This window comes from Anopheles coluzzii, chromosome 2, assembly GCF_943734685.1.
Source record: "Anopheles coluzzii chromosome 2, AcolN3, whole genome shotgun sequence".
Classification (NCBI taxonomy): domain Eukaryota; kingdom Metazoa; phylum Arthropoda; class Insecta; order Diptera; family Culicidae; genus Anopheles; species Anopheles coluzzii.
Window position 1 is genome coordinate 88,867,188 of NC_064670.1, and position 11,418 is coordinate 88,878,605.

At 40.9% G+C, this 11,418-nt stretch overlaps 2 protein-coding genes across 2 annotated transcripts; one reads left to right on the top strand and one right to left on the bottom strand.

Moving 5' to 3' along the window:
- Nucleotides 1-22: 22 nt before the first annotated feature.
- On the top strand, nucleotides 23-855 carry LOC120947991 (RING-box protein 1A). The gene is made up of 2 exons (XM_040363923.2): nucleotides 23-137; nucleotides 283-855. Exon 2 carries the CDS (start codon nucleotides 300-302, stop codon nucleotides 627-629), a length of 330 nt encoding a protein of 109 aa, XP_040219857.1. The 5' UTR covers nucleotides 23-137; nucleotides 283-299; the 3' UTR covers nucleotides 630-855.
- On the bottom strand, nucleotides 842-10,953 carry LOC120961347 (peptidoglycan-recognition protein LC-like). Its single transcript, XM_040385056.2, has 11 exons — nucleotides 10,727-10,953; nucleotides 8,003-8,739; nucleotides 7,691-7,921; nucleotides 7,394-7,545; nucleotides 4,112-4,259; nucleotides 3,789-4,022; nucleotides 2,060-2,230; nucleotides 1,695-1,959; nucleotides 1,603-1,609; nucleotides 1,341-1,494; nucleotides 842-1,277 (listed from the first exon to the last, which is right to left on the bottom strand). The coding sequence occupies exons 2-11, from the start codon at nucleotides 8,577-8,579 to the stop codon at nucleotides 997-999; spliced, it is 2,220 nt and encodes a 739-aa protein (XP_040240990.2). The 5' UTR covers nucleotides 8,580-8,739; nucleotides 10,727-10,953; the 3' UTR covers nucleotides 842-996.
- Nucleotides 10,954-11,418: the final 465 nt, after the last annotated feature.

Below are 11,418 nucleotides of genomic sequence, written 5' to 3' on the forward strand. Positions count from 1 at the left end.
ATGGGTTTGTTCGGAAAAAGGGGAAGAGTCGTGCGGCGGGGGGAAAGAACACAACGGGCGAAACGGGCAAGCGTCAGCGCAATTGTCACAATGACTGTCAACTAGTGGAGCAAAAATACGCCATCGCGGTTGCCGAGGTAAGAGCACTTTTGTTCCGCCGCTGCTTTCCGGAATTTCTTTGTTCGGTTTGCAAAAAATTCGGCGTAAAAACGTACTGCCCAACGCGCCAACGGCAAAAGATTAACGTTGTGTTTTCTTGCGTTGATTGCGCGCCTGGTACAGAATCTACGCCAAGCAACATGGATATCGACGAGGAAGAGTTCGAGGCACCGACGTCCAGCAGCAGCCGAGGTGAGCGGAAGCGGTTCGAGGTCAAGAAGTGGAACGCGGTAGCCTTGTGGGCCTGGGACATCGTGGTGGACAACTGTGCGATCTGCCGAAATCACATCATGGATCTGTGCATCGAGTGCCAGGCGAACCAAGCGTCCGCCACCAGTGAGGAATGCACGGTGGCTTGGGGTGTGTGTAATCATGCGTTCCACTTCCACTGCATCTCCCGATGGCTGAAGACCCGGCAGGTCTGTCCGCTCGACAACAGAGAGTGGGAGTTCCAGAAGTACGGTCATTAGGAGGACGCGGGGCGAGGCACAAACTTGCGAACTAAACCAACCCTACCCAGGCTACAGAACTACATGGCAGCCAGAAGCATGCGGAAGCGCTGACGCTGCCTCTCCTTGAACAAATACATCCGGATACGTTCTAAAGAATCTGAGAAAAGCAACCGACGACTCGATTGGCTGTACGCAAACCGTAATAAATTCAGCAGTTTTATCGTATGAGCTAAATTACACCATATTTAAAATGTTTATTCGATTATTTTCATCATCACAGTCTTTTTGGTTCTCTTTTTCCGGTTCAAGAGAGAGAGAAGGAGAGAGGAAGTCATCAAGGACACTTGGGGGGAGGAATGGTGATGGGGGCAAGTCGTTTCCTGCGTCATCGTCGGTTTGTGGTGTCGTTCGCCGGTTCGACCCAGTGATTGGACCCCAGCTTGTTCGACCAGTGGGGCCAAGTTTTGATGATATCAAACAGTGCCTTGCCCGGACTCTCAAACGGTGCCAGCTGTCGGTGGCCGTACAGGCTGTAGTTGGAGGCAAGATAGTTTTCCTTCATACCTAGCAGTATGAGCTGCTTCGCAGCACTGAGCTGAGCGATCGGTGGCGGATCCGCGATGAATGTTCCAATGAACGCGATGCAGATGCTGTCCACGTTGAACCCTGCAAGGGCGAAACAAATTAGAACCGTTTGGTGCTGTCAGGCTCTGCAAGGATTGCCCTTACCTTTCGTGTGCGCTCCTTGCTTTGTCCATCCTCTACCCTCGTACGCGTTGCCATCACCACCCACCAGAAATTGATACGCGATGTCGCTGAAGTTCCTCGAGTCGGGACTTGAATGAAACTCCTGGATCAACTTTACCTGATACATGCATTTCGTCTGTAGCAAGCAGAGAGAAGAAGGGAAGAGAAAATTGTCGCATTAATAGATTGGTTTTATGGGTATTTATCAAAACGACATTTAAAAAAAATCATCTTCAAGACAGACAGAGTAACTTCCCGTGGAGAATTGGTTGTTGGTAGTATGATATATTTCACAACGAGTTTGTTAGCTTAACTAACCTAAATACTGCTGTCTGCTACTCGTGATCGGGCTGCTCGTCCTTATTTTGCTCCTTATCGACAAACTGGGGCAAGCTGTGCAGTGCTTCGATTAGCCACTTGCCCGTCCCAACCGTTGGATCCAGCTGCTCCGAGGCATATATTCGGTAACCTTCCTTTAGATGCCGCTCCTTTGCACCAAAGTGCAGTAGATATTTCAACAGCTCGATTTGCTTTTTAGTAGGTTTGCCACCGTAATTGTACTCTCCCACAAAGGCCACCGTTATGCTGCGGGAATTGTAACCTGCGGCGGTAAAGACACGACAGGACGATTTTAATGCAATGGAGAAATTCGTAGAGATTCTGTCTGTGCTGTTTTGGATGTTAATTTTTTTGTATTTTACCGGGAATGGTGGCACCAATTTTGTGCCAATTTCGACCCTCGTAGATATGTCCATCTCCACCGATTAGAAAGTTGTACGTTATATCGTCGTAGTTTTTGCCATCCATATGAAACTCCTGAATTAAGCGCACCCGCAAACGGCATGCGGCCTGAAACGAGCAATGCATGCCACCTGTTATGTTCGCTATGTGTGTACCTCATTATACTAAGGTTGATTGTGTTTGCACCACATTTGGGTTATTATTGGAAAGTAGACGAACAGCCACGGAAATTACGTCTCGTCTCGTCTCGGCTCGTGAGCAGCATCGTTTATTGTCTTACAAATGCTTCATATATACGATATTATACGATTGTGCTGCTCCTCTCAATTCCTACGATAAATATTTATTAAAACAGAGTACACTATCTAGCTATTTCCCATTGCTTAACATAATTATAACAACTACTGTTTATGCATCCTTTTCTCTATTCCAGGCAACCGGCTACACGGGTAGCCAAATCGATTTAGCTTATTGCTTATTTCACTGATTATAGGAATCCTATTGAGTGGAAGTTTTGAATATGTGTGTTATTTTTCAGTTATTTTTCTCCGAATTTTTTTGTAGAGTTTTTGGAGTATAAGAAACCTGTTTTTTAGAATTATTTTTTGCAATACCCCTTATTTCAGGAACCCGGGATACCCGGGTAGACAGCGACTTTGGAGGCTTATAACTTTTGAGGGCGTTATTCAATATCGATGCAATAGTCTGATGAAAATTGAATAAACTAATTTTGTTTCTACAAGTGTTCATAAATTGGCTCAACTCGCTACCGCTTATAGCTTTTCAAAAATGAAAGGATTTTTTTGGAAAACATTCAAAACGTAAAAATATTTTTGCAGTACTTTACAACAGTTTCACAGGAATATGGCACTAAAAGATAAAAGAGAACTGTATATTACACGTCTAACATATTTTTTCAGATTTTTCTATGAGTCATAAAACAGATAAAGGAGTTTCGATTTGAATAAAAACCGTTACAACACACCTATCATCATAATTTTATAAAATGCGCAAATGAGAAAACTTTATAAAATGATCTCTATTGCTATGTTATGTTGAATATACACTGTAAAGAGCCTGAATTCAAACATTGTGTGTGAAGTTTATTTTATGTTGGTGTCTTTCTCTTCCTGGTAGATGTATTAATGTATGTAACGGTTTTTATTCAAATGGAAACTTCTTTATCTGTTTAATTACTCATAGAAAAATTCTGTTTTTTTTTGCTTGACGTGTAGTATACAATTCTCAAAACTATTCGAGCAATCTTGTTGTGATTTTTTTTGTAAAGTACAAAAAAAAAAGATTTTTACATTTTGTATTTTTGTTTTCAATTAAATCCTGCCAACTTTGAAAAGCTATAACATAAAAACGGTAGCGAGTTGAACCAATCTATGCACAGTCATAGAAACTACATTAGTTTATTCAATTTTCATCACAGTATTGCATTGATATTGGATTACGCATTCAAAAGTTACAAGGCTCCAACATAGCTTCCAACCGCGCCGCCCGGTTGCCTGGAATATGATGTTTTTTTTTGGGTTGCCAGTGACAGGATCAACGTGGTCAACAAGTTGTTCTTCATCTTAGAGGGTGCCACTCAGTCTTACTCGATTCTGCATTCATCACTTTCGCTTCAATGGCACATGCACCTACACTACGTACGTTCAATCACCTATGCGTATCATAATTACAAACGTTCACTAAAATGTGGCAAAAGCCTCAGCTGTTCCATTAGATATTTGCCCGGGCTGATGGTGCCCTTCAGCTGGCTGGCACCGCACAGCTTGTACTCCTTGGCAAGCCATCCGCCGTCGGTACCGTTGCGAAGCAGCAGTACCAACTGTTCCATCTGCTGTTCCGTCGGTCGATCCTTAGTCTCGTAGTTACCGATGAATGCTATCCCGTAGCTGATCGTGTTGTAATCTGTGAAACACACACACACGCACATATTGTGGGCATGATTTTGTAACTGTTTTCCTCCTTCGGCCTTTGCGATTTTGGTAGTTACGTACTTTTGGTGTGGGCTCCAACTTTAAGCCATCCGCGGCCCTCGTACACAAATTCGTCACCACCGATCAAAAAGTTGTAACCGATATCACCGTAGTTGGTGTGGTTTACGTGATACCTTTGAATTGATTGCACTAGTGCTTTGCATGCTTGCTGCATGGGAGAGGTCAGAGGTGTTTTGTGATTGTGGTGAAAAGATAGAAAGTTTTGTTAGATGTGGTAAATAGAGCGCGAGTAATTGATCTATTACGAATTAGGTGGAGCTTTTGATTGAATTGCCAATGAGAATTTCATGTGGAATAGTGTAATATGGCATGGCCATAGGTGCAGTGTGATGATGTAATGTATAAAACAATGATAAGAAAATATGTTGTGGAATATGTTGTGGAATACTTTAGAGAATCTGCCTCATGGCAAGCGGTGTGCAGCACAGTGAGTAAAGCTTCAGACGTCCGCTTAAGCAGGACACAGCTTAGTTACTATTCATTTTACATGATGGTTCTGGTGGTGGTGCGATATAACGTACAAAGCACTTAACGTAACAGCATCAGAGATTTGCACACACTTTTTTAAACGACACATAATTGACTGCGCGGGATACACTACAAAATAGATGTCTATGTTTTTCGACGGTAAGAGGTAACTGGCTATGTATAAATGTGACTGGTATGGTATTGTACAATTTTGCGTGTGATTTTGTTTTAAAAAAATGCTCTAAAACAGCAGAATAATAGAGTTTTTGGTCTGTTCTAAAAAGCAGTGGTTAATGTGCGGCATAACTACACGATCGTAACATTAAATTCAATGTATCAATCACAACTTGTGTCTGCGCAAAATCCATGGTTCTCAGCAGCTCAAGATCACTCGGCTAATATAAAACTGACCGTACGAAGAATATAACAAATCGTATAGTACATCTCTAGCTTGTGCTAAAGGTACTGTGTTTTGCATGGTTCGCTTAATTATCAACGATTTAGGCAAAGATGACACGAAACAATATTGAAACATTAAATTCTTAAAGGAAAAGGAAAAAATGAAAAGAAAAGTAATGAAATGACTATTTGAATGACCAAAGCTTTATCACAGGGGTCTTTTTGCTAATTTTATTCGATGCTTCTCATTTCCAGCAATTTATTAAAACCTTTACTTGTTTGATTTTTTTTGTTTTAAACTTTTTTTCCAAGCAGCTTTATTAAGGACGAAATATTTTCCTTAATTCTCCTTATAATCTTTATAAATGGTTTGGAATGGAATATGCATGTAAATGTGAAGCTTTTTCCTTTCTTCGCACAAAGTAGCGGAATTTGGGGCAAGTGTGGCATACGGGGCAAGAGTGCCACCAAGCATTTTTCCTTAAAAACTTTAGTTTAATGATCAATTGTGTATACAGTTGGTTCCTTTCCAATGACTAGGTATACTGAGCCGAATTTCATATAGACCAATCGATATTCCCCATTGTTTTGAACTGATTTATATTGAGTTTCAAAATTGTGCAGAATATTTTAATTTTTTCGTCCAACCAAATAAGCTCTCAAAAATCATGCGAACAATCAACCGAGAAAATATTTACACCACCGTATAGCTGAGAAAACGTGAAATTTTTTGTGGAGTTAGTTGAAAAAAACTTTCTTTTTGTCACTGAAAAATTCAATTTCAAAAAAGTTACAACTTTTGGGGCAAGTGTGCCATCTCTTTTTGGGGCAAGTGTGCCACCATCTTTCATAGGCGCGAGCTGTCAAAAATGTAAACATTGTTGTAGCGTGCTGCGGAATGGTGCGCTATTGTGAGCGGATTCCACGCCAGAAAAACAGAACAGTAACAAACCATATTTTGGTACAGTTGGTGGTCAAAAAGGGTTCATTGGTGACTAAATACATGTAGGAATACATACACTAGTGGTACAAACGTAATTATTTCCTATTATCTAAGAAATACGGTTATTTTAACCAGGTGGCCGTCTTGCCCCATACGAGTGGCACTCTTGCCCCATAGCCCAAAAAACAACGTCTTTTTGGACCCTTTTTAAAACGCTTCAAAAACTGTTTTATTTGCACTTTTTTCAAGCGAAACTCATTTATAAGTGAGGAAATAGATGTAAAATGGTTATGAGATTTAAATCGGCTTTTGAAAAACACGTTTTAGTGAGTTATAACTTGAAATGCTTAAGGTGGCACACTTGCCCCAAGTTCCGCTACCCTCTTTTGAAGCATGAATCTACAAAATATACGAAATGGTGCTAAAAGAGCGAAAAAAACGATCAAAAATTAAATTCTAAATTTATGAAAATATTAAGAGCTGACGGTTGCAAAGTTACTAACGGCTTTACTGCCTAATGTTGCAATGTATTAAAAACCCTTGAAACTCTTGGATTTTTATTAAATTATCTGCTTATAATGTTGAATAATTTTGTTTTTATATTCCCATTACATATTGTATCTCGTAAACTATACGAGTAAAAGTAAAGTTATATATGTTTACCGTGTTTTTTCAATATGAATAAAAAAAACTTAGAGAATGGATGATCAGCCAGATCTTCTACACTTTGCTGGGTATTCCGACCGAATATAATTCGGCAAAACACTGTTTCAGCATTTCAATGTTGCTGTTGCAAGATTGTCTATTTATTTATCAATTGTTTTATGAGGATATAGACGTAACTTCAATCATATAAAAAATATATTTATGACCTAAAAACTAACAGTTTTTACAAAGTTAAAGCGTATATGCATATGCTTGATGTTTATATTTTATATTCATGTTTTGATGCAAAACTAATCTGGCTCCTTGAAAGGACCTTTTGTTAAAACGGACATGTCTAGACGGGTTGACAAGAATTGACTTCCTCTCAGTAATTGAAGTACTTTAAATGACCTTAAATGTTATAAGTTAATGTTTTCCGTTAACTTCAAAATTGCTTATTAAAACGAAAAATTCAAAGACAGTTATTTAAACACATTAAAACGAGAATAGTAAATAAAAGAAAATTTACAAAAAACGCAAAGAAAACTGTCCATACATTGTGGTTATTGCTTAACAATAATTCGATCTTTTGCAAAATTCCACAATTAGGACACATCTATGTTATACATTTTTAGTTCTTAAGTCTTAAAAATGTACCTAATAATTTATGAATGGCGCTTGAATAATAGCAAAGCTGGGGTTGAATACAATGTTCGACCATCAAAAAATAAACACCGACTGCGATAAAATGAACGGTTTGATAATGCTATCATGTGAAAGTTTACACTGCACGGTGTCTTATCTTTGTCGTCTTGTTTAAGGCTTACCTGAGTAGTGCAACCTTCGGTGGCAGTGTGAGCAATGATGACGTTATTAACCGGCAGTTTCAGATCGGTCAATTCCTCTCTGGGCGGTTGCGCCAGCCATTCCGTTCTCGTCACTAACCGTAACGGTCTCGGATCTGGAAATAGATCATCCTCTATGGAAGAAACGACGAAAGAAAAACAAATTTGTTTTTTTTTTTTGTAATTACGTGTTAGGTAAGGGGCATAGTGAGAATGATATCCAAGGAGGGTAGAATTGTGTGAAAAGTAAAAAGTCTAGTACAAAACAAGTTTTTGTACCTATATCCTTGTCCTGCGGAATATTTTGACGATTGTCGTCGCCGTCGCCTACGGGGAGCCTAAATCTAGCTTTACCTGACGCGGTGAGGATCGATATGACCGCTACAATGGCACACAGGACAATCATCAGCGATACCATTACGATAAAGCTGAGCAAGGGTTTATCCTTTATAATTGTCTTAAGACTAGATTGCCAGGTGCGTGGCTCGGGAGGTTTGGTTGCGGAAGGTACTACCGATAAAAAGAGAAAAGCAAGCATATCGCAGGCGTTAGAAATCACGCACCCATTTGCTTAATCTCACTGCACAGTACCTTTTTTAGTGGAATTTGTATCGTCGGTTTCATTTTCCTGAACCTGATATCCCTGGTTGGTGGTCCCATTCTTACGATCCTGGTAGATGTTCTTTATAACAACCTGCCCCTTGATGTACGTTTTGTTGCCGAACGTGATGTCCGACGAGTTGTGGACCGCGATCGCCCCGATCGTGGATGCAGCCGGGCTTGGCCGTACCCCGGGAGCGATGGCTTCCACGGCAACCTTAACGTTCGCGTTCGGGAGCACGCGTGCCTCCCCCGGTGCCAGTGTACCAGGGATACGATCAATCGCTCGCTTGATAGAATCATCGTCACACTCGGTATCGCTACTACTGCTATCGAAGACACTCGAGTCGTCATCATCGCCACCGTTGTCTGTTCGTTTGATGGATGACGCCGAGATATTGGAAAGACTGCTGCCCTTAGCGCTATCTGACTTGCCGGTCCCGGTGCCCGAGTTGTTTAGGCCGGCGATCGTATCACCGCCGCTCGCCGACATCGACTGTGCCTTAGTGTGGTATCCGGTGTTGACTGAGGTATCATTTTCTAGCTGTAGGTTTCTTGCCAGTGCCATCGTTCGGGTTTCGTTTACTGCTGCAACGGGCACTGTCACAGTCACACGACTTGCAAGTATCTCCGAAAGCTTCCGTTTGTTTGTGTTTGTAGTGTGGCTATTCTTTATCTCACGGAAGTGTTGAGAGACATCTTAGCCTCGCAGTAGCTCCAGTCTCTGCCTGAAAAGGGGGTGATATAAGCCGGTTAAAAATACATTTGATTAGTCACTGTCAGAGTCTTAGTGCCAGTTCAAAAGTTGAATGCAGCCGCAGCCAAAATGCAAGGACAGTTGTTTTGTTTAAAAAAAATGTCGGAAATCACTTGACAATAGAATATCCTAACATTATGTAACTCAGAACCGCTCTCCGATAAATATTTATCAAGACAATGTGTGTCGAGAGCAAAGAAAGTCTAGGGGTTGCACTGTTCAAAAGCGTTTCTATATCTCGTCCCAGCACACTGCTAATGATAATGATGTTAGTGTGTTTGCACTGAGGTCAACTGAACATGGCGGGTACCCGCCTGATAAGCACTAGAAGAAATAGAAACACTCACTTCATTTCCTTCGCGGTTTGTAACTTGCAAGGGGTTTTGGAGAGGGTACTCTTCTCGATTGCTACCAAACATATGATGGAATGTATGAGATCGGTGAACCAATTGGGTCAAACGTCTCAGACAGGCTTGAATTGATAGGTAATTCGTGTTGTTATTATTGCCGGAATAGTTCTATTCTTGGTGACTGTTTTAGAGCACAGCTTTATGTACAAAACATATTTTAATATGAGGATCAACGTTCTTAAACATTTTACACTAATGTGATACAATTATCGATATGGCTGAACAATATAACAAGTAAATAAACCAAAATTGGTCGACATAAGTAACCTTGACGAATGAATAATGCAGAGTTCACACATCCAAGAAATTAAGATTAAACATAAAATAAATCAATAGCTAACTAGTGTAACAACGCTTTAGGCACCACCTTAAACACGTAGGTAAAGCACTTGCGGTTAACACACAAAATGTAGCACACTGCACCGATCGATTGTTGCAATATTACGAGCTGCACGGCCCTATTTGCATGTGTCACTAGCACAACAACACAAAACCAGTATGCACCGTACCCCACCCCGCATTCGCAACGATCAGCAGGGGTTAAAACATCTTCCTTATCTTTACACTTACACACAGACAAACACACACAGTCTCATGCAATCTTCGGTCGGTCAAGTGGAATGAGATCGCGCATGGTAAGCCGTTTGTAAATCCTTCGCTACAACTGTCTGGACAGGAAACAGTAGGCTTACAAGTTTCTTGGAATCGAAATTCCCGCTTAAGAGAGTTTTGCTCACGTCACGTCGGCTTTCTTTTGCGCGATGGATGTAGAACAGAGCTTAGTTTTGACAGATTTTGGTAAATATACGATGCAGGCTGCATCTAACCCCATGAAACAACGTTGAAGATCGCATCAAACATACGTTAAAACTCATGCGCGGCCACTGCCAAACGTGTCAGAATTGTAGGACGTGCTGCGAGCTTGCCAATGCCTTTCAACTTCGCACATCACAACACATTAGCAATCACAACAGAAAGTTACTTGTTAGCTGACCAAACCAACACCTCTTTACACACTCCCATCAACCCTCGATTGTATCTGCACGATCGATGCTTGATCCGATCATGTGCTCGTGCGTGTCGTCGCATGTTATGTGCTGAAGGTTATTTGTTCCGTCGCTCAACGACCCATCGTCTAACGTGGGGTTAATATTTGCTTTACGTCCAACATCACCAACACTACCACCGATGTGAACAAATCGTTCCATCCCTTGATCTCACTGCGAAGTGAGTAAATAATGTTTCGACTTTTTGTATCAGGTTTCGTTCGACCAAAATGCACTATGGACGTGGGTTAGGACACTTATACTGCCCAGGGATAGTTTGATGATTCTTTGATGAGCTTTGAGCTTTTGAACCAATAAGAACAGTTCCAGATATGTTCTGCTTCAAATCACTGTTATCACACTATCGGTACACTTTGTTTTTCTTTTCTTTTTTTTGGGAGGGGGTGGAAGTGTTTCCGCCTGCTTTGTTGTCACACACGCACACACAAATGGATGTAATATATTGCGTTTGGAACAGTAATGGGGCGGTTAATTTACGTACTTTTCCTCCACCAACAGGAATACACAGATTACAGATTCTCGTTCTTGGAAGTGTGTTGCTGACACCCTTTGCCTCGCAAGAAAAGAAGTTTTTTTCCTTGTATAATTCCTGAACACGGACTTCCCGTTTTGATGGGCGCGTACTGCATGAGCCCGATGACGGTGAAGCGATGACCGAATCGTTGCGTATGCGTTCACGATCTATCAACCACTATCATCTTGCGTGGAACTTGGAGCTTGGGACGAACAAACACAGCCAACGCGCGCGCGTTTTTTACGCATTTCGCTACCACCACACACATAGAGCGCGCGATCGTATTCGTTGGAACCCGCGAAATGGCGATTTCGTTTGACGCGTCATTCATGTGCCCTCGCGAGAAGAGTATTGTGATCGCTATCTCATTCATAACATTCAAATAAGGGTAAAGTTATCTGTAAGCATGATTTGCGCGTTTGTGATTTTTGATTTTGTAATTTTTATCCATTTTGTTACATACACTACGTTTGATTCTAATGTTTTTTTTTTACATAAAACAGTTTTACAATGCTGCATTATATTTAGTTTATATCATATCAGTGAACTCAAGCATTGATCAAATGATATTATGATAAGCTGTGTAATATATTATGTTATCTGAAATTTTCTTTTAACATGCAGTTAATTTCTGTCCCAGCTACACTGGAAACTTACAA

Coding starts and splice junctions, on each gene's coding strand:
- LOC120947991 (XM_040363923.2), top strand. CDS start 300: ATGGATATCGACGAGGAAGAGTTCGAGGCACCGACGTCCAGCAGCAGC.
- LOC120961347 (XM_040385056.2), bottom strand. CDS start 8,579: ATGGCACTGGCAAGAAACCTACAGCTAGAAAATGATACCTCAGTCAAC. Junction 1,960..2,059: donor AATTGGTGCCACCATTCCCG/GTAAAATACAAA, acceptor TTACCGCCGCAG/GTTACAATTCCCGCAGCATA. Junction 1,278..1,340: donor GCAAGGAGCGCACACGAAAG/GTAAGGGCAATC, acceptor TCGCCCTTGCAG/GGTTCAACGTGGACAGCATC.